The following is a 24040-nucleotide window of genomic DNA, read 5'->3' on the forward strand; positions in this document are numbered from 1 at the left end:
GGAGGCCGGTCAGGAGGCATTGGCACAGCTGAAGGTGGGTCAGGAGGCTGGTCAGACGGCCTTGGCAGAGCTGAAGGCAGGTCAGACGGCCTTGGCAGAGCTGAAGGCTGGTCAGGAGGCAGGTCAGGAGGCATTGGCAGAGCTGAAGGGAGAGCTGAAGGAAGGTCAGACGGCCTTGGCAGAGCTGAAGGCAGAGCTGAAGGCAGGTCAGACGTCTTTGGCAGAGCTGAAGGCAGGTCAGACGGCCTTGGCAGAGCTGAAGGTGGGTCAGGAGGCCGGTCAGGAGGCATTGGCACAGCTGAAGGTGGGTCAGGAGGCTGGTCAGACGGCCTTGGCAGAGCTGAAGGCAGGTCAGGAGGCTGGTCAGACGGCATTGGCAGAGCTGAAGGCAGGTCAGACGGCCTTGGCAGAGCTGAAGGCGGGTCAGGAGGCCGGTCAGGAGGCATTGGCAGAGCTGAAGGCAGGTCAGACGGCCTTGGCAGAGCTGAAGGCAGGTCAGGAGGCTGGTCAGACGGCATTGGCAGAGCTGAAGGCAGGTCAGACGGCCTTGGCAGAGCTGAAGGCAGGTCAGGAGGCTGGTCGGACGGCCTTGGCAGAGCTGAAGGCAGGTCAGACGGCCTTGGCAGAGCTGAAGGCGGGTCAGGAGGCCGGTCAGGAGGCATTGGCAGAGCTGAAGGCAGGTCAGACGGCCTTGGCAGAGCTGAAGGCAGGTCAGGAGGCTGGTCAGACGGCATTGCGCAGCAACAAAGGCCTTCTGAATCAGATACTGAAAGACCTGGAGACGGACTACAAGAGCATGTCTCAGGTGAGGTGGACCTTTCAGGACTTAACGTCACTCCCTCCTCTTCCACACAAACTACTATCTCCTTTGAATAAGAACAAAAGTATTGTTGAAGGATGCAAACCAAGTGTCCCAGTTGGAGATCTCATTTCAGTTCTTTCAAACGCTTGGTGCGCAGGAGCTGTCACAAGAGAACAAGGAGTTACACGACGTCAGTTTGGCTTTGTCCAGCCTGCGGGAGAAGGTGGTGGATCAGCCCACACTTCACAGGGAACTCTATGGTAGCTAGCGGGCGAGCGTGTCCAGTTGGTTTAAAGCGGGCGTCTCTTTTGCGCTCTCACGTGTTTGTTTGTTTTTTTGCTTCAGGTCTCATGCCCAGAGACTGCAGTGACATCAAAGCGGCGGGAAAGTCAACTGGAGTCTATCTGCTCTTTAGCGGGTCCAACAGCTTCGAGGCTTACTGCAACATGTGGCAGGACGGGGGAGGCTGGACCGTAAGTGCTTGCAAACAAACACCCCAGAGTTCCCCTCGTGAAGCCTTCCCCAATAAAGTTGGCACTTTTCTTCAACGCTGAACGTCCAGTTGGCCAGTCATGCTCGTTTGCTTCGCTGATGGTGTGCGTGTGTGCGTTTGCAGGTGATCCAGAGGAGAAGGGACGGCACAGTCGACTTCTTTCGGGGTTGGGACGACTATCGAAAGGGCTTCGGAGACCCCGCCGGAGAGCACTGGCTCGGTCTGAAACCAAGACATCCTTCTTGTCACGCCTTTGTGGTTCGCGAGACGTGACGTTGCCGCCGCCGCCGCCTTTGCGTGTTGGCAGGCCTGCGGAACATCCACGCTCTGACGGCCTCGGGCGCTTACCAGTTGCGGATCGACTTCACCGCATTCGACGGCCGCAAGTACTACGCTCGCTACGACGACTTCTCGGTGGGCCGGAACTCGCGGGACCCCGAGAAGGACGGCTACCCGCTGCTTGTGAGCGGCTACTCTGGAGACGCAGGTAGCGCCTCCCGCCGGGGGTGAGGGGGGGGGGCACACCTGCGCCCCCTGCGCGTGCTCAAAAGCGAGTTTGTGTGCTTTGCAGGCGATCAATTGTCCATCCATTCTGGGATGAAGTTCAGCACCAAGGACCGCGACCAAGACACCTCTGCCGCCAATTGCGCCAACCTCTGGAAGGGCGGTTGGTGGTACGAAAAGTGTCACTGGTCCAACCTGAACGGGCTGTACAAGGAAAGCGGCACCTGCGACGATACCAATGCAGTCTGGCGTTATTTGGGGGAGGCAAAGTACACCTGCCTGAGTTTCGTGGAGATGAAGATCCGGCCCAGAAAGTGAGCCCGGGCGGGAACGGCATCCCCGTGGGACCACGTGGGTGCTGCCCGACGTCACCCATTTGCGCAGTTCCTCAAAATGATGAATTAAGGGCAGTTTGGCGCTGTTGTAGTTCCAAATTTCACCAGCAGACGGTGCCAAATTTAGACTGACGTGACATAGTAAAAACGTCGTTAGATTAGTCGAAGTTATTGACTCGGGAAACACGACCTGTTTTGAATGACACGCGCGCGCACACACACACACACACACACACACACACACACACACACACACACATACACACACTCACTTTTGGATCATTTTAGGATGTTTTGCTTTGCTCATAACCATTGTTTCGTTAGGTTGCGTTGAGTTAGGTTTCGTTTTCTTCCTTTTTGCGTCGTTTCACTTGAATATTTTCAAACATGGTTTATTGCTGTTGATGTCACAAGGTTGGATGGATGGATGGATGGATGGATGGATGGATGGATGGATGGATGGATGGATGGATGGATGGATGGATGGATGGATGGATGGATGGATGGATCATCAACATGTATTCAATATGGATGTTTTATTCATACATGAATGTATTCTCACGTGAGTAAGGACTGTTAAAGTAATCATCGTGTAGTTATGTTGTGTGGAATATTGAATTAAAAGTGTTTCAGGAGCTAAGTTTCATTTTCTTTTCTTTTTGGAACCAAAATTTGGATTCTGGGAACGAGGCCAACTGCTTAATGACTCCACCCATTCCAGCAATTTATTTACACCCTCAGTCTCCTTTTTGTCCCCTCCTTTACGAAGGTTGAGTTTTACAATCCAAAGAGGTTTGCGCCGGCATCATTCTCGCTTGAATGACAAATGGCGAGTGGAATTGTCGTCGTTTGTACAAACAGTTGAGATGTCTCGCAAACTTTCTCTTGATAATCCTTTGATTTGATGATTGATTGTTTTTGTTTTTTTTCACGTATATTTTACGATGTGGAGCGTGGTTCATCTATATTCAATAATGAAAGCTTAAAATTTCCTTAACACAGTCATACTTTGAGCCGTTCAGTTCTGAGTGAAGACAGATATACCATCGGAATGAGCCAGACCTGGTCAGAAGTAGTTACCTTAAACCAGGGGTCTCAAAGTCCAGTCGTTGGGGGCCGCATTCCTACATGTTTTCCAAGTTTCCCTCGTTAACACACCTGATTCAGTTATCAGGCTCCTGCAGAACGTGAGGATGAACTGATCATTTGAATCAGGTGTGTTTAACGAGGGAAACTTGGAAAACATGTAGGAATGCGGCCCATGACGACTGGACTTTGAGACCCCTGCCTTAAACTCAGCTCTTGCGCTAGTGTCAATGAACTCATCCCTGCGGTGGTTTCAATAAAGACGGCTTAACCCAACCGAGAGTTACCAAATTGCACCTCATCCCTTAGGGCAGGGTTATCAAACTTTTTTTTTTTTTTTTTTTTTTTTTTAAATTTGCGCAGGCCACATTGTAGTCAGAACTTCTTTCGGGAGGGCCATTATGGCTGTCAACCCAAATCAATGTATGAGCACCTCATATGATATATACAGTCAAAGCTCCAAAACAAACTGACAGTCAAACCTCGGTTTTCAAACGTCTCGGTTCCCGACCAAATCGGAATTCGAACAAAAAATTCGAGATGTTTTTTTTTTTTTGCTTCGATTGTCGAACCTCGCGAGATGAGCCGTGAGGACCCGAGAAAACCTGACCGAGCGGCCCGGATGCCCACTGACTCTGTTGTTATTGCATTTTCGTTACTTTGAGGATTCTATTAACCCGTAATCATGCCTCCAAAGGAAGCAAGTGGGAGCAATAAAGCTATCCTAAAACACAAAGACACTCTCAAAGCAATGCGACAGTGAGCGCCCGGCCGGCGCGCTGCGGGCGGTTGCGCGATCGGACCAAATGAAGTTCCCTGCGCACTGAGGTCCACTTCGATTTTGGAAAGTACATCAGGACTTTCAAAATATTTTCTAAATTTCAGCGACGGCTCTGTCACAATAATGCGACCAGCGCGGTGCAGTTGCGCGATCGGCGACGCGCTAGGGTTGCGCGTATGGCGGTGCGCTGCAGTTGCGCAATCGGTCAAAAAGGCGCAAATGAAAAAATGCTTAAACAAGGCGGGGTTTTTTTGGTCTTGGAATGGATTAATTTTTTTCTCCATTATTTGTAATGAGGAAAAAAAGATTCGGAATTCGACCGATTCGCTTCTCGAATCCCCTTCCGGAACGGATTGTGGTCGAAAAACCGAGGCTTGACTGTAAGTCGTTTTCAAATCAGACGAGTAAAAACTGGTCAAATATTAAAAAAAAAAAAAAAAAAAAAAAGGGGTATTAAAAGTGAAGATAATTTGCAATTCGAGTAATGACACAGGAATTTGATGCCACGTAAAATAATGTGGCGGGCCGTATCTGGCCCCCGGCCAGGCCTTGAGTTTGATACCTGTGCCTTAGGGTGAGAGAGTCGCTGTAAAAAGAACGCCGTGGTCACTCTGACGCCGTGTCTCGACAGTCGTGACTCGGCGCGGGCGTCGGATGACTTTGGGGTTCTAAATAGATGAAATGGATTCTTTTCCAATTGCTTTCTGAGAAGCACTGTAAAAAATGTACCGTAAAATTGACAGGACTTAACCAGTGACTTACTGTAAAAGGGGTAGAGCGAGATAAGCCTAGGCTTCCTTCTACTCCCTTTTGAACAAGTAAGATTTTTTTTTATGATAAAGTGAAAATTTATAACGCAATGTTTTTTTTTTTCCTTTTCTTTCTTCTCTATTGTACTATGGTGTTATTATTTTCAGTATTTTTTTACTTTCTTTTCTTGTATTTCATCAAATGTTCGAAATAAACAAGAAAAAAAAAACTTACTGTAAAAGCATTTTACAGTAGATGTACTGTATTCCCATTTACAGTATTGGTGTAGTTACTGTAAAGCAAAAACCAGTTATATACTGTGATTTCGGTTGTATTTACAGTATTAGATATTTTAACCGTATACTAAATAACAGTTGCATACTGTGATTTCAGTTGCATTGACAGTATTAGTTGTTTAACAGTATACTAAATAACATTCAAATACTGTGATTTCAGTTCGATTTACAGTATTAGATGATTTAACTCTATATAGAATACCAATTAAATACTGTGATTCCAGTTGCGTTTACGGTATTAGTTGTTTAACTGTATACAAAATAACATTTAAATACTGTGAGTTCCGTTGTATTTACACTATTAGATGTCTTACCTGTATACTAAACAACAATTAAAAACTGTGATTTTAGTTGTATTAGTTGTTTAACTGCAGAACAAATATCAATTAAATACTGCGATTTCAGTTGCATTTAAATGACTGGTTTATTTACTGTACAAACAAATGAAGCAGCCATTTATTAACGGTATTGTATATGGCAATGCAGTACTATTAACTAGCAGGTAATCATTGTAAATTAAGTTTCTCCCGCGCGGAGCAGAAAAATACAAAATAACGACACAATAACGACCGTCGTACTGTCTCTGCTATTGCTTCAGTCAGTTTAAAAAAAAAAAAAAAAAAAGACCATCTGGTCAGTTAAAGTTACTGCTCTCACAAGATAGCTAACAGTTAACGTTACCTGTGGCTAGCTCTGTCTGCCCTCTCTCTCAAGATCGAAAAGCAGCGCTCTCTCGGAGCCGTTTTCGCTGCCAAACTGAAACAAATGAACACAGACGACGCAAACACATAGAAACGCAACAACGATAAAAAAAAAAAACACAGCACAAGACAAAGCCTGGTGTAAGAAATGTTGTTATCCGAGCAAGAGTTGCAAGCGCTGTGATCGCGGATTGTCCCATTTACTTGGACGTGATTGGCCATTCGAAGCAACACTCAACTTGATCCTCATTGGATAAATTCATGTCAGCCCATGTCCGCCAGTGAAAGAGAAAAGGGAAAAAACTTCATGTTGGCAATAGAAAAATGCCATAAAAGTCATAATGATTAGATGATAATCATTGATTTTATTATGAGATAATGTCTGTCTCTCTCTCTCGATATATATATATATATATATATATATATATATATATATATATACATACATACATACATATATATATATATATATATATACATACATACACACACACACACACACACACATATATATGTATATATATAAATATGTATATATGATATGTCTTGTCACCGTGGGATAGCTGGAAACGCAAGTTCGATGGCTGTGTGTCTTGACATGTGAAGAAGTTGACATTAAAGCAGACTTTGAAGTGATGATCAAACAAACGTGTCGGCGTCTATTTCACAAAGTTGAAATTTCAATCCAAATTTAATGACCCTTCGTGTTTCAAATGTACAATCAAAGAAAGCAAAGATCACAACATTGCACAACTTCATAAATTAAGAAACTGAGATGTGGGCGACGCGTTCCTCAGCGGGACGGAAAGGACGGACGGAAACGGCCACGTGCGCCCATACCTTCGATTGGTTTGTGGGGAGGGAGGGAGCACAAAGCCACGTGTTGCTTTTTCCACATTTGGTTGTGACAAAATCATTCCCGGCTCATGGCTCAGCTGATTCGCCGTGAAAAGTTCATCCATTCATTGAGGATCAAGGGTGAGCCGTTCCACGTTTGACCTTCTTTCCAGTTAAAGTGACGGCAAAAGTAGCACGTGTGTTAGGTCAATTGCACAAAAATTCAGTTGTTTCTTTTTTTGGACTTCACAACGATGGAAGGATTAGTGAACTAAAAGATACTGCACACCAGACAGCGCCGTGTGGAACTCCTGCTAAGTTCTTCATTCTGGAGGAAGTGACAATTCAGATCACTTTTAGTAAAGTGGGTCACAAACCTCATCGGCAGTCAATCAGCTCAAGCGGACGGAGTGCAAAAACCAAAAAGGGAAAATGCGGGCAAACGAGGCTCGTAGGTCAACGGTAGGTGTCATCCAGGAGGCAAACTGCTTCCTCGTCCTCGTCGTCCTGAAACGATTGGATCAGTTGAACATGATGGACTCGGGATCTTGATTTGCCATTTGAGCCATGTGACGCAGGATATCCTTTTTTGTGACGATGCCAAGAAGCCGCCTGCGTGACAGGAAGAGTTAATGAGCGCCACAAAGCACATTTTGTTGTTGTTGTCAAAACCGGGGGCGAGGTTGGAGTGGTAAGCTGCTGCTGCTGCTGCTGCTGCTGCAGCAAAGAGAGGCTGAAAACGACGACCAACACCCGTAACCGATAGACGGAAAAAAAGGAGGCTGGGAAACTAAAGCTGAGTTGGATATTGTTTGCTATTAGAAGGTCCCCCAGAGGGAGGGACTCAAAGCTACTATGCTTACACAAGTCGAAAATTGTTGGTCGAAAATTAGCTTGGCTGTACACGTATGCTAATGGTGATGTCCGAATACGTGGAATGTTTCTGCCGTGTTGTTTGTAATTTTCAACTTGGGATATTATACAACTATAAACTTAGCAATACTGGCTCGCTAATGCTAACTAGCTAATGCTAATTGTTCGTACATATGTGGCGTGTAATTGTGATGACCCAGATCCAAATTAGCAGACTTGGCTTCAGATGCGCTACTTTTGGTCTTTCTTTTTCTTCTCCTCTCTCTCTCTCTCTCTCTCTCTCTCTCTCAAGTGGTCACAAAATGTTGTGAAAAGAAGGGCGAAAAAGCTGAAGTTCCCAAAATGTACGCGAACGGGAGCCAGCGGGGGCGAGGTCAGATACAAAAACTTCCTACATGTATGATAGGACACGGGAATATAATAATCGGGGCGAGAGGGGGAGGACTCTCCTTGCTATGTTCACAAAGACACCCACGAACTCGTCAAGGCGGCGGTTACTGCCTGGAGTCCGATGACATCCGTTGTGGAACCAAGAGCGGGAAGATTTCAGAAAACACACACGAGAAGAAAAGTCAGCTCTTAAAGGGACTTGGAATCCCTGCGACCGCTCAAGCCCCCAAAAGCAGCTTGCAGAAAACGGTGCGAGCTTCTCACTCGTTACGACTTTGCAAATCCACAGCGACGTTGGCTTGGCCAACGCAACGTACGGCTACGACTCTGTACGAATGCCACGGCCGCTACGCCCAGGCTAAGCTAGGACTACGCCGCTCGCATCAGCTACAAAGCGCTTCGCCACGGACGGTCTAAAGTGAAAGACGCACGGGTTTGAGTCTTGGCTAGGGCTGCGATGCGTCGACGACTGCGGCCGCTGCAATGCGGCTAACGCTCGTGCCAACTAAGCCACCGCCCCCAGCAGGAAGAGAAAGCAGGAGGAATGAGACGCCATTATCTTTTTGCCCACACCAGGTGTCATGCACCCCTCCACTAAAGAGTGGGGGTGGTTTTACTGTCTAGTCACCAGGGCCTCCGTGCGCTGCTTGAGCTCCTCCAGATGCTCTAATATATTCTTCTTTGTGATGATGCCCAACACAATCCTGCAACACACACCCGTTACTCGCACAACTGGCCTGGGACAAGACGCGGAACGACACGGTGCCACTTCTGGCGGGATGGGGGTCAGGGCCAGAGTCCGGTCCGGTCCGGCACGGCACGCCACGCCACGCCACGCCAACTGCGCTGCACTCACCCGTTGTGCGTAACCAGGCACTGGCGCAGGCCCAGCTTCCTGAAGATGTCCACCACAATCTCCATGGGCATGTGGTCGGTGACGGTGAAGGGGCTCATGTCGAGGATGGAGCGCAGCTTGAGGGGCCGGGGGCTGTCGGCGGGCAGGGTGGGGGCGTGCTGGGTGAAGTACACCCTGGAGTTCGACATGATGCCCTCCTGCTTGCGCCGAGCGTTCTCTGTCCGAGCGGAAGAGCAGTGGAGGCGCTTTACGATTATGATCCGTGTCAAACGGAACTTTTCCTGATCAACTTTCAACGCTCGGCCAAATTTGCATTTCGCAGCCGAACCTTGGACTTACCAGTTGAACCGACTTTGTGACTAAACTCAGCAAGCGGCGTGGGCAAAAACGGCCGTGGTGTTTACCTATAGCGATGGTGATGTCCCTGCGCAGGGCGAAGCCCACCAGCCTCTGGGACTCCTTGGACACAATGACGGGAAAACCGTTGTAACTGGTTTCGTTGATGACCGCCTGCAGGTCCTCCACGGTCAGGTCGTCCTGCGTCAGCACGGCCAGCGGCGGGTCGCAGCGGCGCGGCCGCATCACCTCCCTGGCCAGCGTGGTGTGCGTGAACTCCTCCTTGGCGTCCAGGAAGGGGTAGCCGTTGAGACGGATGTGGGACTCGTAGATGCCCTCTCGCCCAAAAGCGTCGCCCACCCATTTGCTCGTCATGACGGCGGCCATGAGGGGCACGATGTACTCCAGGCCGCCCGTCAGCTCAAAGACGATGACCACCAAGGAGACGGTCATGCGGGTCACCCCGCCTAAGGAGGGAGGCATTGCGCAACAGCGTGACCACGCCGCACCTAGACAGAGACTTCATCGTTGGCTCCGACAGACTCACCCAGGCAGGCGGCGGCCCCGACCATGGCGTAGAGTCCCGGCGTGATGCAATCGGCGCCAACCTCGCACCACTCCTTGAAGAGGAACCAGTCGTGGTGGTAGTAGGCCAGCTGCTCCACGGCAATGCCGACGATCCGCCCCGCGATGGCGCCGATGGCCATGCTGGGAATGAACAAGCCTGATGGAACCTGAGGGGGAGGGGCGGAGTGGCTGCATCGGTTCTCTCTCAAATGGGTCTCGGGCAACAGGCGGGCTCACCTTGAGGCCGAAGGTAAAGATGGTCATGATGATTTTAAAGATGAGCGCGAGGCAGAGCTGCCACATGGCGGCGTAGACGCCGGGCCCGGCGGGCCGGTTGGGGTTCTCCGTAAAGGCCTTGCTGCCGTTCATCTGGCTGCGGTACTGGCAGAGCTGCGACGACTCCAGCGGGCCGCAGTCGGTGAAGAGCTCCTTGATCAGCTCGCTGGTGTTCTGGCGGGTGTACGGGTTGGGGAACGCCACCACGGCCGTGATCGCCGCCACCAGGATCACCTCCAAAACCGGGTACTTACCTGAGGTGCCAGACAACGGTTACTTTCAAAACATGTTTTACAGCCGCTCACAGATCGCCGAAGCACTTGCCAAAGCGGGTCGACTTGCGCCGCCGACACCAAGCAATGTTGGCTCGGATGAAGAAGGCGCCCCACAGGCCTCCGAAAACTCCCAGGAGGATGAAAGGGATAAGTTCAAACAGGTACCAGGGTGTGTGGTACTCCACGTAGAACAGCACCAGGCGGCTGTTCCCAAAGGGGTTAATGGAGCGCAGGACAAAGGCGGCCACCAGGGCGGCGAAAAAGGAGCGCCACAGCGTCTTGAGCGGGAAGTAGTAGCTCACCTGGAGGGGGAGACACAGAGCATGAGACACGTCTTATCCTGCTGGCTCAAAACGAGATGCTCACCTCTTCCAGGCTGAAGAGAACGCCACCTATGGGAGCCCCGAACGCCACCGACACGCCGGCCGCCGACGCGGCCGACAGGACCTGAGCGAGACGGAGAGCCCCATCGGGGTCAACGGAAAAAGCGCAGGCGGAAATGCCGGAAGTGCGCGGTGGCGGGCGCTCAGCTCACCTCTCGCTTCTTGGCCTCGTTCTTGCTGTACTTGGGGAAGAGGTAAGAGAAGATGTTCCCGCAGCAGCAAGCCACGTGAACCAGCGGGCCCTCCTTCCCTAGACTCAGGCCAGACGCCACGGCCAGCACCAAAGTGATGGTCTTGATCATCAGGGTCCACTTGCCCAGGTAGCCCCTGATGATGAACCCGCTCAGGATGGTCTTGATCTGAGGAGGGCAGACCGGCAGACCAGAGTTGGCGTCAGTGGAGGTCAAAGCAACATTTCCAGTTGGCGCCCTCTAGCTGCTGTGTGTGTTACATCAAGTCAAAACCTTGCTGTCAATTGGCCCGCTTTTCATTTACCTCCGGGATCCCCGATCCGCAGGCGTACGGCGCAAACACTTTGACCAGACACACGGCCAGGAACGCGAAAGACAGCGCCCAGTAGATGTACATGAAGTAGTTCATGATGTAGGAGCCCGGACCCTGCAACGGCGAGCCCAGTTTAAAAAAAAAAAAAAAAAAAAAAAAAGGAAATCTCAACGAGGCGGGGGACGGTCCTCCGCAGCGAACCTCGGCCTGGCCCAGGATGAGCTCGGCCCAGCTCTTCCACTGGGGGCACTTGTCCCGCTCGGCAAAGGTGGTCTCGTTGGACGTCCAGCAGCACTGCTCGTGGTTGAACCACATGGCGCTCAGGCACACGCCCTCCTTCAGGTCGTTCATCCAGTCGGCGGCGATGTCGATCAGGCCGGCCAAGGCACCTGCCGCCGAGGACCAGATGGAGGGACAAGCTTGTTACGTGTTTTCAAATCAATTTGCACTTGAGTTGAATTCATTCACTGCCAACACAAGTAACATCTTTGACGTCTACAACCGTCAATGGCAATGAACGGGTTTAAGAATGGCTCGGCTAGAACCACGGCACGTTTGCAGGGCCATTACCGGAAGCTAAGCCGGTGAGCGTCACAACCAGCCATCCGGACCAGGCGTCATACAGACTCTTGGTGAACTCCCACGCCGACTCCTTCTTCTTACTGTTGATCTGCAAACATCACAAACGTGGTATTTGTACAAAGGGCGGGCGGGCGGGCGCGGCGCTCCCAAAAAGTTGCAAATCCTGGCCGGATCAACCGCGAGTCACGCGGGTACCGGTCCAACTGGTCCTGACCTTGCGGTGCCGTTCGCGGTCCTTGCACTTCTCGCGCACCCAGTCGATGGTGTGGAAGTCGTCGTAGGTGCCCACGCCGGGGATGGGCTCCTCCAAGAAGTCCAGCAGGTGCGTAGAGCTGCTAGGCGCGCCGCCCCCGTTCGTCATGGCATAGTTGGAGCCTACGCCCGACAAAATTATCAGCAGCCGCTAGATCACGTTTCATCTTCAGACGAGTCATTAGGCCTGTCCCATTTCTGCTCTTCCCCCAAATCGTTCGAAAGTTCCCCAAAGAGCTTCAGATCATCTGCGGAGCCCAGCCGCCTCAGTGCGGCGGCCCCTTAAGTGTCGCTCGCTGGCGTTGCTGTGTGAAACCAGCTGAAGAAACAATAAGGAAGCCCACGTGAGCGCCAACGGCCGCAAATTCCAAGTCGGCCACCGGTGAGGCCCGCACGCCTTTTTGTCTCTGCTCGCTCGGCCCAAGAAAGCGGCCGAGTCGAGTCGAGTCGAGTCGAGTCGAGTCGAGTCGCGTCGCGTCGCGTCGCGTCGCGTCGCGTCGCGTCGCGTCGCGTCTCACCCCCACAAAATGTCACGGCACTCGCAGCCCAAAAGTCGCTTCAACATGTGCTTTGTCTGGGTAAAAATCGGATCAAAATACCCCCATACACTACATAGACTACTTTGGCCCATAATTCTTCTTCTTTGGAAAATGAGCAGCTATTGCTCTCTCTCTCAACTGGGTGCCATTGCACTGCGTCACTTTAAAACATAGGCGTCAACCTCAAGGCCCGGCCGGGGGGCCCCAGATACGGCCCGCCACATCATTTTATGCGGTCCGTGAAGACACATTTTGCACCGACTTTGTGTTATTACTAAAAAATACTAAATTGTCTTCACTTTTTCAAATTAGAGCTATTGCAAGCAATTTTAATCACCGTTCATCTTTTTAAGCAAAACGCTTTTCAATCGTCTCTGATTTCAAAACTAGTCATTTATCAGTTTGTTGTGTAGCCTAGACTGTATGTACATCGAAAGAAGATGTTTCCGAGGGAAACTATGACTACAATGCGCTGCATACAAAATGGCATACCAGGAGCAAAAGAAGTCGTACAACGACAAACAAACAAGAAATGAATCCCAACGACAGTCAAAAAGACCAAAAGAGTCAAAACAAACAAGTCAAAAACCAACCAACCAACCAACCAACCAACCAACCAACCAACCAACCAACCAACCAACCAACCAACCAACCAACCAACCAACCAACCAACCAACCAACCAACCAACCAAAGACTAACAATGTGAGCTTTGAAGCAGCTTTTTGGAGCCACTTGATGGAGGACTGGCTTACTCCAAAACCAAGTGCATGACAGTCACAGCGTGGTACCCCCGCTTATTTTGGCAACCCGCCAACCCCCTCCCTCAGTTGGCGGACGACCGCTTGAGGAATCGCTTGATTCGATACGCCGTCGAGCGCTCACTTGAATTGTAAACATAACATTGCTGAAGATCTCCTTAGGGTGGTGGCCAAAACCGCGCTGGAGGTTATCAGACCGTACCGACAACAGGGGTCACGCCTGGATCCAGCTCATGTACGTAGTGTGACAGACGCCCGGTGGACACAGCTCCCGAGGCCTCAGGCTTAATCTCATTATCTTGGCACGACGGCCGCGCGCAACGTCGTCGTCACTAGCGACGGACTCGTACCTCGTCTGGGGATCTCGCGCAGGGGGATGGTGTCCCCTCCCCCGTCGTAAGGTAAATAGGGGTCGGCGCCCGCGTCCTCCTCCTCCTCCTCCATGTTGACGGACCGAGTCGGCGAGCTGAGGCTAGGCTAGGCTAAAAGGAGCTAAGCTAAGCTTTCACTGCGCACTGCATGCGTGCGTTTGAGCTGCTGCCATTTTTGCTGGAGGAAGGCAAGCAGGGCTGCGCAAGGCAGCGACACACACAGCCTGTGTGTGTGTGTGTGTGTGTGTGTGTGTGTGTGTGTGTCGCCTTGAACTCTCTCGCACTGCCTTCTCCCGCCTGCCCTCCCTTCTCTCGCCCTCCCTTCTCTCGCACTCTTTCTCGCTCGCTCGCTCACTCGCTCTCTACTGCAGCAGCTGACTTGAAGGCTGATGACATCATCATCACGCACGAACCGGCACTCACAGGGGTGTTTCTAGAGCCACTGGAGGCCCAGGAAAACAAAGGCAGAAATAACAAAGACCATAAAAAAAGAAAAAGAAAAAGAAGAATCCCAAAAAAAAACCTGGACCATGCTGAAGCAAATATCTTGCCCAATTAATATATGGTGGAACATCAGATAGTTCTGTGTTTGGTCAGGTGAGCCCGAGGGTACTTGAACGTCAAATTCAGTGGACCGTAAAGGCCAATAGAATTCCACGAATGCAATAAATACAGCCCCGACCCGGCCCGGCGTGTCCAGGTGCGCCGTACCTGGGGAGGAAGCGTCGCCATCTAGCAGGTTGTCGTCCTCGGTGGTGTGGAAGTCCATGACCATGCCAGCTCCATCGAGCAGCTCCTCGTCGCTGCTGGCGCTGGCGATGCTGTTGTAGCTGTTCCTGGAGTAGCCTCTGTGGTACAGCTGCTCCGACTCCATTTAGCAAAGCAGCCGTGCCCTGGGGGACAAACCACGCAGTCAGAACCAATTCAAGAGTCAAGAGTTTTTTATTCGCCATGTTTGAGCGTGCCAAACAAGGAATTGGACTTGGGTAAATCACAGCCTCTGTTCAACATTTAGGTGACTAACAACAACACTCAGGACATGTATAGTGGCTGAAATGAATAAATACCCCCACTCACGTATTTATTTATGATCATTATTGATGTACGTATTGGTGAATGACTTGGAACGCAACATAATCGCTTCAGTGATGATTGCGTCTCGATTGGCTATTGTGAGACTGCATTTGCACGCTTACCCAATCAGGTGTGAGCTGATTAGAAAGAAACGACGTGACGTGACGTGACGTGACGTGACGTGACGTGACGTGACGTGACGTGACATGAACCTTGATGCTTGCTGGCGGCCACTGTGGTTAGCTGCTAGTGCTTTACAATAAACAAGAGTCACTCGGCAATTTCACCAACCTCTCAACTTTATGGTTGGGTGCAACCAAGTTCGGCAGTCGCTCCAAAACGTCAAAAGAATTTCCTTACGGTGACCGGCCTAACTATCTTAAAATAAGCTCAGCCATGCTAATGACGAGGCGACCCATATCTTGGGTCAAATTCCCGACCCAATACACTGGGCATAAGGTCTCTTTTGGAGCCAACTCTGTTCGTCATTCCAAGCAATTTGGAACTCAGTAGTTTGATCGAGGCTCTCCGAGCGTCATCTCCTGTGGCCATGTCACCAGGCGGAGCGGGATCACACTCCGTCACTCAGGTCAGTCCAAGTAAACAAGTGCAGGTTCGAAAGAAATGTAGATGTCCGTTCAAAGTCTTGGAAGCGAACCCTGACTTCCGGTACACCGCACAGCAACTCGTCCTGTTCCCTTAACTTGTATTGCTGCATTCCAACTAACTGCCTCCGTCGTGACGTTCTCAGCACACCTCGGCACATTGGTGGGCCACCTTGCAGCCTCCCTCAGCGCTCCGGTTTAAGCGACTACGAATGATTTAAAAATAAATCAAATATGGAAAATGTACGTGGCTGCCCCCAATGACACAACGAGATGTTGAGCGATGACTTGATGCTAAAGCTAGCCTCCGGTGTTAGCTACAGCGAGCGAAGCAAACTAACCTTAGCGATGCCTCGAATCCAGTCCGGACGCAACACTTCATTGTTCCTCCTTACATGAAATCGCCCATTTAATAAAGAAGTCGTTTGCACAAGCAGCTCCTCTTCATCGCTGCTGTTTTCGTCCCGGTCTCGTACCTGTGTCAGCAACAGTCACTTCCTGTTTCCTACTGATGACGTCACGGCTGGACCATTGGACCGAACGCGGGCGCTTTTACCGTTATCATGCGTGACACGAGATGTCTGCACGGGCTGACTGATCGCGAACATTTGATGGTTCTCAAGGAAATACTTCTCTCTTTTTTATGGTCGTACTGTTGTTTGGTGCTCATTTCTTTTGCCAACCCACCTCCCTCATTTGCAGTTGCTATGGAAAATGTAGCAATAATAATCAATCATCATTCATCCACAGACGGGTGGTGCAACTTGACACTGATGTAACTTGATCTTGGATTTGATTGATCCCCTTTATTTATTTATTTGGACGTTGTTCTGGGCTCTTTGGTCTCGTCAATTTGTGACCCATTTCAGTCCATTTCCAGGTAGTACCTTCAATTTCGTCACAGGAACGTCAAGCCGCTTGGAAATAGTCCATTTACATTTTGATTCTTGTTTTATTTACAATTACATTTGTTACATTTACGTTATTTCTGTGAGCACTGTGGGATTTCTTCCATTAACAGAGTGGTGCCAACAATTGTGTCCCGGTGAGTATTATAAGTGATCTTTCTCATTGTAAAACTCGACAGTCGTTCCCTGTAGTTTAATAAATGGAACACAACAGCCATGATCTGGAGAAGGTTCCTTGTCCTTGTAAAAGACAGAAGAACTTTATATGATCATTTGGAGCAGGTTTCCACATGGCCTAAAATTAGCCAAAGTTGGACCTATTCACTCATGTCACACGCTGAGTGGCGTAAAAGTTGTCGTCTCGCCGATGCTTTTGAAGCGGCATATTCCTTCGAACGCTGCGAACTTTATCTAGGTCGACCTCCACCAGTGCCAGGCCCGCTCGCTCCCCCCCGCAGTCAGCCGTCACCGCTCCCCAGGGGTCCACGGCCAGGGCGTGGCCGTAGGACGAGCGCCTGTCGTGATGCCGGCCCACCTGTGCCGCCGCCAGCACGTAACACTGGTTCTCGATGGCTCGCGCCCGGAGCAGCACCTGTCAACGTAAACGGGCTTCACCCTTTAATATGTGTTGGGTCAATTTGACCCGGGCCAGGAGACATTCAACTGTCCGCTGTACCTTTCATATGAAAAGGGACATCATTTATAACACGATTTAGGACTTCTAAGCGTCGTACCTCCCAGTGAGCGGCTCCCGTCACCTCCGTGAAGGCCGACGGGAAGGTCAGGATCTCGGCGCCGCTCTTCTGCAACGCCAGCGAAAACTCCGGGAACCTCAAGTCGTAGCAGACTCCCAATCCGAGCTGACGGCAAACGGTGACGGCGGTGAGAAGCGCGAGTCGACGCTATCTGACCCGTCGGTGCGGAGAGGACACCTTGCCGATGGGCGTTTGGACCGGCGCTACCAGCGACGGGCCCGGGATGGTGAAGGTGCTTTCGCTGAGCGAGACGCCTTTCTCTGGAAGCTCCACGTCAAACAGGTGGCATTTCCTGTAGGTGGACACGATCTCGCCTGCACGGATCACAAAAACCTCGCCGACGTGACGTCAGGAAGCGCAAAGGAGTCCACGTGCGTTTTAAGACGACGCTACCTTGATTGTTCATGACCACATGGCTGTTGTAAATCCGCCGCTCGGCCTCCCACTGACGTCCTCGTTCGTGGAAGCCGCCCAGAGACAACCACATGTCCAACTTCCTGTGACGAAGGAAGGTGATGGCCAGAAACCTTTTTTTTTCTTGTCCACGTCTTTCACACCAATCCGCCTCGATGTCTCGTACCGGGCCATCTGAGCGTATTGCGCGATCGTATCTCCCGCCAGGGTCTCAGACAGCTCCAGGGTCTCCTCGCGGCTGGAGCCGATGTAGTCAAAGGCCTCGGGCAGGAAGGCCATGGCGGCGCCTCGTCGCTTTGCCTCTTCCAGCAGCTCTCGGGTGGCACAAAAGTTGGCTAGCTTGTCTACGGTGACGCTCAGCTGACACAAGGCGGCCCGCGGATGGTGAGAACTTGACATCCTGCGCAGAGAACGGATTACGACCGATACTTTTTACTTTCGGTTTGGCTTAGCTTTAATTCGTTTACAGAGATGGTTTGTTTTGCTTCGTTTAAAAAAAAACAAAAAAAAAAAGTGTTTTGTCTCCTGGGGACGATGTCACCAGGCGGCTTTTTTTTTTTACCCGTGCGACATTACTTTTAAAGCATTTATTGATTTTATTTTGTTCACAAAAAATGTATTTCCAATTTCAATGTTCGTTATTTCATTAGTTTTCATTGACTAAAATAACTGGTTCTGACAACACCTAGCATGTTAACTCAAATATGCAGAATAGTTTCTAAGACAAACACAGCAGACAAATATTGAAATGCATCTTAGCTGGAACAAGCAAGAGGGAGAACATCTAGTAACTCTTCAAGATTCTGCTATTTGTGTCTCGCCTTACCTGAAGGCTGTTTCAGCAAGCAGGCTATGTGAACATTAACATTCAGGAGAAGTTGACCTTTAAATGAGGGAAAGTCTGAACAACGCACTTTAAAGAGAAGAGAACGTTCAGACTCATTAACCGCAGGAACATACTCTGTAAAGTGCACACGAGCAAGCTTTCTCGGCAAATTCTGCACATTTCCTCCAACCTGTCGCAAAAATAGCTCGAGTGCTTTTCCACAACCAAATCAATATTGGGGCCCAACTAAACGGAAAATCATATGGTATTTATTATTTATTTATGCTTTTCGGCAAAGTTAGCCATTCATCTTCTTAACATTATTTTCCTGCCACCTTGCTAACTACCGCCCCTTCTAATGTTTCATCCGCTGCCCTTGCTTTCGTGCCTTGTTGTTTTGTTTCCTGTCAATTGCATGATGCTCAGCTACCTGGTTGATGTCCGATTGTTGAACTTTGTTTCAGCTACGGTTGCACATAAAATGACAAGGATTTAAGGTTGTGCAGATTACACGTGGAGGAGGGAATGACAAATAATTCGTTACCTGCTATGTGGCTTGACTGCCCGAATGGAGAATAAGGACGCTGATGACCTCAATACGGAGAACATTGGTTCAAATCATGACCTGTTCACTCCAAGTTAAAGATTCTGGCAGAACGAGGAAGCTTCGGTCCCCACTGAAAACAAAAGAGACCACCGATACGTGAAGGCGTTTGTTGACGTCGGCTAATTTCATTCAGGCAATCTCGCGGGCAGCGCTTCAACTCCTGACAGGGGTCTTCCTCGTCACCTAACGAGATCCAAAATGGCAGCGAACGGTAGCAACGCGGCTTCCAAAGCTACAAACAATAGTGGAGGAAAACAATCCACCCCCTCCACCGAACAGGTACCGCCACCGGGGCACCGTTGGTCGCTTCGATTGTGGCCGGCCCCTCCGCGGGGATTAACGGGACGAAGAAACGGGGCTAGCCACAATGCTAACGATCGCATCTCATCGCTGCACCTATCTGGCGACCGTGTGCTTGTGTCCAGCTGAATGCAGCTACCTAATGAACCCATTTGACAACAATGGTGGATGCTTTTGTTGTTCTACTTTTAGGCTGCTCTGGTTTGTACGGCCTTCTTGTGTGTGTGTGTGTGTGTGTACTTCTCCGTCGACGTGACATCAACGCTATTTTCAGTGTACACTAGCCGATCCGACCAACTTAGTCGTCACATTAAGATGATAGCCGGTGATATTTGCATTCAAATGCGACTCTTCTGCAAATTTCATCAAGCTATCTCCCAGCCAGTAGTAAACTCACCACCAGGGAGCGAAAGAACGATGAAAGCGTCAATAAACTGGCTAAATTTGACAAACGAGCGCATCCTGCCGAGTCATGACGAGAGAGGTGAAGCAAATAATGTGGATGAGGAACGAGTGCCTCCCAAGGGTTTAGCATCTGTTATTTTGGATTGATGACAAGTAACACTAAGAAGAACATTTTCATTTAGGTAGCCCTTTGTCAATTTTACAATCTTGCGTAAATTAGATGATGACTTATTCTAAATCTATAAGAATGAATTCACTTGTGTGACGTTCAACAGGTGGTGGCAACATTTCAGAGAATGCGCCAGGAGCAGCGCAATATGGCCTCCAAAGCAGCAGAGTTGGAGATGGAATCAAATGAACACAGGTGGGTGGGGATCTCTTGCGCCAAAAGGCATCGGCCCGACTGTCGGCACGTCACGCCCTAAAAAAATTGATGAAAATACACGGCGGCGGAGACAGCCACGCTGACCATCAATTATCGATGATGATAAACCGAGAAAACTTTCCTCTGTGATCGATTGGCTTGTCTCCACCAGCCTTGTCATCGACACCCTGAAAGATGTGGACCCTTCCCGCAAATGCTTCCGTCTCGTCGGCGGCGTGCTGGTGGAGAGGACGGTCAAAGAAGTTCTGCCGGCACTGCAAACCAACAAGGAGCAGGTAATGACAATGCTCATTTCAGATTTTTTTTCTTTAGCTGTGGATTTTTTGCATTTTGTCACGAGCATCCATCGCCGCATGTCAATTTCAGCATTTGTCCCCTGTTTGTGTCTTGTCAGCTCTCCAAAATAATCGAGTCACTCAACACCATGATGCTGGAGAAAGGCCGTGAACTCACCGAGTACAGAGAACGCTACAACATTCGCCTGGTGGGCGAGGGCGAGACCGATGCACAGAGCCAGTCCACGACTGCTTCCAAGGATAGTGAAGGAGGCAACCCTAAAAGTGGAGCTGGTGTTTTGGTTTCATAGTTGTTGTTGTTTTTTTCGAGGGGGGGGGGGGGGGGGGATGCTGTGGCTGTAAGGCTCTCACATATTGAAAACAAAGTTGACAAAAAAAAAAAAAAAAATCTAGGTTCAAACATAAAATTTGCCTCAAGATTTTATACTGACAACTTCAAGATGCGACGTGCCCTACCAAATGCATTTTCAGTTTTGGTAGGTCTCGAACGTTGTTTACAGTGTGTGCGTGCATGTGAGTGTGTTTGCGGCGGCCCCGCAGGCGAAGTGCTCACATGTAACGATCAGCCCGTTTTGCTCTGCTCTGGCAAACTGCAGAGAATAAAAAGCCTTTGGCAACGAGTCCTCTTGTGATGTTCTCCATGCATATTGGCACGCAATAGTGATTTGTAAACAGGTGCAGCTCAATAACACATAAGCATATGACATTTAAACACATCCAAATTAAATTCCCAAATAATCCACTTTGACAAAAGTTAAATGGTAAAGTAAAAAGCATTGTAAAGCAGGCAAATACTGTACCTGTAGCTCATTGGTGTTTGGTTGTTCTGGGCTGTGGAGAAGGAAGAAGAATTTAAGAGTTGGCATGGCATGGTGGAGGAGAATGGCGTTCTATCCATTTTTTTTCCTGTCCATTTTTACACATTTAATTTACATATTGATGGCATCGTGGCATGCCGAATCCTGATACCTCCGAAATCCCCCCTTTTCAGTAGAACGAAATAGCTTGTCCGACAAACAGAGTGAGGCATTTTAAACAGCTTAGATCGGGCAATAATGTGTACAAAGAGCCCAAGCACGTATACATTTGAAATATATTTGTCAAAATGACCAAATTATGACGGGATTTTACCGAGTGTCTGTGATATCGAGCCGAGTGGCCCTTTTTATTATTATTTTCAACTTAAAAGGTCCTTGCCCTCGTGCTGGACATGCGCGTGACGTCATGACGCTCGCTCTCACGGCGTTCGTCGGGAGCCTTTCCAGCTGGTAGCGCAGCTGCTATGCTATGCTATGCTATGCTATGCTATGCTAAGCGGCTAGGCTAAGCTAGGCGAAGCGGCCACCGGCAAGAATGGCAAGGTAGGCGACGTTCCCTCTCGTTTCGGCTCACTTTGTGAGGAATGCATCTGCCCAAGAAATGTTCGGCCTTCCGCATGGTGCTGAGCGCTCTGCTGCTGGTGGCGCTGCTGCAGCTCCTCTACCTGTCCTTCTTGTCCAAGTTGCACGGCAAGCAGCAGCGTTACAGCTACTCGGAGCTCTTCGGGGGCTCCGGCCCGGGGAGCGTCGCGGCGCACGCCGAGAAGAACGCCCGCAAGGAGCGCCTGAGATATTCCCTTTCCACGGGGGGGATCTTTGACCACAGCGGACAGTACCGCGTGTACAAGAACATGGTTCAGAGCGACTTCGCCAACAAGCCGGCTTCCAATGTCCTCACGCTGGCCACCCACACGAGCATCAACAACCTTCACCACCTGGAGGATCTGGTGGAGCGCTGGCGCAACCCGCTGTCGGTGGCGATCTTTGCGCACGGCCAGGACGTCAAGTTTGCCACGGCGCTGGTGTACGCGCTGGGCGTTTTGTGTCCTCGCTTGCAGGCCCTGGTGGACTTCCACCTGGTGTGTCTCTCGGGGGAGACGGCCAGCTTTCCCGAGGAGGACCACCACCACTTTGCCGGCCTGGGCGACTGCGCTGCCGTCTTCGCCCGGCTGCAAGCCCACAGGGACAAATACAAGAACTACGCTATCGCCGCTGACGTCTCTTACCCCAATAACCTCCTTCGGAACGTGGCCCGAGGAGGCACCGAGGCCTCCTACGTCCTCATCATTGACATCGACATGATGCCTGCGGCTGATTTGCACCGGCAGTTCCTGGAGATGATCGCCGGGCGCCGGCCTGACCCGGAGCAGGTTTTCGTCTTGCCCGCCTTCGAGATCCGCCACACCAGGAAGATCCCGGCCACCAAGGCGGAGCTGGTGCGGCTATACCAGGTGGGCGAAGTGCGACCTTTCTATGAGGAGCTGTGCCCGCGATGCCAAGCGCCCACCAACTACTCGCAGTGGGTCAACAGCCACGTCCGGGACACTTCGGGCGCCCTGGAAGTGGCCTACACGCTGACCTGGGTGGATCCATGGGAGCCTTTTTACATCGGCCCACGCAACGTGCCCCTCTACGACGAGAACTTCAAGCAGTACGGCTTCAATCGCATCAGCCAGGTCAGAAATGGCGTCAAGCGCGTGCAGAGCAGCCAAATCGGGATTTCGTAAGGCACGCGAGCCCAGATCCAAATGAACGCGAAACTGTCTTTCATATTCCATTGTGACGTCTCATCCGACTTGGTCACTTGTTTTGTGCAGGCCTGCGAGCTCCACGTAGCCGGCTTCAAGTTCTCCGTGCTGAGCTCGGCCTTCCTGGTCCACCGCGGCTTCAAGATCCAGGGCGAGTTCCACGCTAAGAAGGACGAGGAAAACAATCGCAACCGGCTCCTGTTTCGCAGCTTCAAAGAGGCTCTGAAGACCAAATATCCAAACTCCGCCAGGCGATGCTAATATAAAGAATCCCCCCAAAAATTGGGGATAGGGCTGATTGGGGCCATCCTCCACATTAACATCCTCTGATTGTGAGGAAGAGAAACTGCTCAGTGATGTCCGTCGGTGACCACTAGATGGCAGCAGATGCGCTGAGTCCCGACTGACGACCGATAGTTGACGTTGTGCTTTTGACATTTTTATGCTTGTATTTGTATTTATTGTAAAATGGCACATCCCTCGTCAATCACCCTTTTTGGCAGAGAAAACGACTTGCCTTCTATTTATTTTTACTGTTGTGTAGCACTGCTCGTCTTCTGCCTTGATTCTTTGCCCTAAGTACGACGTCGCCATGACAAGCACAACAGGAAGTCAATCTTTCTATCCGTAGACAAAGTAACCACACAATGAGTACTTTGAGTTCGAGGCTTTTCTTCTGTCTCCATAAGTATTGCAACCTCAAGTTTTGGGAACCTTTGGTTCTGGCTACCCAGAAAAAAAAAGTCAGCTGGGCATGTGACACCTGGAACTTTTGGTGCTAGTTTCGAAAGCCCCTCTGTGGCATTGTTCATTGTGTGTTAGCATCAAGCTAGTGTAGTAAGCTAGCGAGGGATGACTATGTTAATACGGTTTTGTTTAATACACAACAGGAAGGTTTTAGTTTTAAGATAGGTCAAACTACAACTGGGACAATAAACATCATGATGCAATCGCTTATTTGTCTTTTTACTATTCTTGTAGTTGATAAATGCTTTCAAATTAATTTGGGATTCATGGGCCTTTATTTTAGCATAGAGGTAACTTCATATTACTAAGTTTGTGAGAAATTGTTGTTATTGTTTGTTAGAAAATAGAAAGAAGTGGACCATGGGGAAAAAAATTGCATATGAAATCGCAATTATTGAGACAGGGAGAGAAAAAAAGGCAATTCGATTATTGTTTGTTTTGATGCACTCGCGAAGCAATCTCTGTGAATACATTTCGTACGAGTTAGGTTGCTTGACAGATTGTGTGGTGACACTTTACCCCCCCATGACCGCTGATGGTTAAAAGAAAGGTGGGGGCCGAGTGGTTGGTCCGTTTCAATGTTGACATGAGTCACATGGCCCGC

At 49.9% G+C, this 24040-nt stretch overlaps 5 protein-coding genes across 18 annotated transcripts in view; 3 read left to right on the forward strand and 2 right to left on the reverse strand.

The window, feature by feature from the left end:
• The window catches only part of LOC148403168 (uncharacterized), a 7318-nt gene extending 4549 nt beyond the window's left edge, over positions 1 to 2769 (forward strand). For all 5 annotated transcript variants that reach the window (XM_088384805.1, XM_088384841.1, XM_088384812.1 and 2 more), the window contains 6 exons: positions 1 to 805; positions 960 to 1062; positions 1148 to 1275; positions 1419 to 1515; positions 1603 to 1782; positions 1867 to 2769. The exon at positions 1 to 805 is cut by the window's left edge. In XM_088384805.1, the coding sequence (XP_088240931.1) occupies positions 1 to 805; positions 960 to 1062; positions 1148 to 1275; positions 1419 to 1515; positions 1603 to 1782; positions 1867 to 2117 (1564 nt within the window). In that variant the 3' untranslated portion in view covers positions 2118 to 2769. The remainder of the gene's footprint in view (positions 806 to 959; positions 1063 to 1147; positions 1276 to 1418; positions 1516 to 1602; positions 1783 to 1866) is intronic.
• A 3651-nt stretch (positions 2770 to 6420) lies between these two features.
• Positions 6421 to 15756, reverse strand: clcn3 (Cl-/H+ antiporter 3). 8 transcript variants are annotated; one of them, XM_088374708.1, is made up of 15 exons: positions 15569 to 15756; positions 14260 to 14441; positions 11842 to 12002; positions 11616 to 11715; positions 11247 to 11434; positions 11037 to 11159; positions 10694 to 10900; positions 10525 to 10605; positions 10213 to 10460; positions 9845 to 10142; positions 9588 to 9774; positions 9109 to 9507; positions 8705 to 8921; positions 8477 to 8552; positions 6421 to 7092 (listed from the first exon to the last, which is right to left on the reverse strand). In XM_088374708.1, exons 2-15 carry the CDS (start codon positions 14420 to 14422, stop codon positions 7042 to 7044), a joined length of 2499 nt encoding a protein of 832 aa, XP_088230834.1. In that variant the 5' UTR covers positions 14423 to 14441; positions 15569 to 15756; the 3' UTR covers positions 6421 to 7041. The 8 variants fall into 8 exon arrangements, with proteins under 8 accessions (XP_088230834.1, XP_088230807.1, XP_088230816.1 ...); XM_088374681.1 differs by having other exon boundaries at positions 6421 to 7197; XM_088374690.1 differs by lacking the exon at positions 15569 to 15756 and adding an exon at positions 14914 to 15297 and having other exon boundaries at positions 6421 to 7197.
• A 403-nt stretch (positions 15757 to 16159) lies between these two features.
• On the reverse strand, positions 16160 to 19181 carry nit1 (nitrilase 1). 2 transcript variants are annotated; one of them, XM_088374775.1, is made up of 6 exons: positions 18675 to 19181; positions 17471 to 17704; positions 17284 to 17387; positions 17068 to 17204; positions 16870 to 16995; positions 16160 to 16727 (listed from the first exon to the last, which is right to left on the reverse strand). In XM_088374775.1, the coding sequence occupies exons 1-6, from the start codon at positions 18737 to 18739 to the stop codon at positions 16461 to 16463; spliced, it is 933 nt and encodes a 310-aa protein (XP_088230901.1). In that variant the 5' UTR covers positions 18740 to 19181; the 3' UTR covers positions 16160 to 16460. The 2 variants fall into 2 exon arrangements, with proteins under 2 accessions (XP_088230901.1, XP_088230910.1); XM_088374784.1 differs by lacking the exon at positions 18675 to 19181 and adding an exon at positions 18131 to 18257.
• pfdn2 (prefoldin subunit 2) lies at positions 18577 to 20743 on the forward strand. The gene is made up of 4 exons (XM_088374791.1): positions 18577 to 19016; positions 19718 to 19806; positions 19979 to 20102; positions 20222 to 20743. The coding sequence occupies exons 1-4, from the start codon at positions 18936 to 18938 to the stop codon at positions 20411 to 20413; spliced, it is 486 nt and encodes a 161-aa protein (XP_088230917.1). The 5' UTR covers positions 18577 to 18935; the 3' UTR covers positions 20414 to 20743.
• Positions 20744 to 21329: 586 nt separating this feature from the next.
• b4gat1 (beta-1,4-glucuronyltransferase 1) lies at positions 21330 to 23641 on the forward strand. 2 transcript variants are annotated; one of them, XM_088374755.1, is made up of 2 exons: positions 21330 to 22669; positions 22759 to 22906. In XM_088374755.1, the coding sequence occupies exon 1, from the start codon at positions 21526 to 21528 to the stop codon at positions 22666 to 22668; it is 1143 nt and encodes a 380-aa protein (XP_088230881.1). In that variant the 5' UTR covers positions 21330 to 21525; the 3' UTR covers position 22669; positions 22759 to 22906. The 2 variants fall into 2 exon arrangements, with proteins under 2 accessions (XP_088230881.1, XP_088230874.1); XM_088374748.1 differs by having other exon boundaries at positions 21333 to 22617; positions 22759 to 23641.
• Positions 23642 to 24040: the final 399 nt, after the last annotated feature.

Source organism: Syngnathus floridae, chromosome 1, assembly GCF_059516105.1.
Source record: "Syngnathus floridae isolate MCC-2025c chromosome 1, RoL_Sflo_1.0, whole genome shotgun sequence".
Lineage (NCBI taxonomy): Eukaryota > Metazoa > Chordata > Actinopteri > Syngnathiformes > Syngnathidae > Syngnathus > Syngnathus floridae.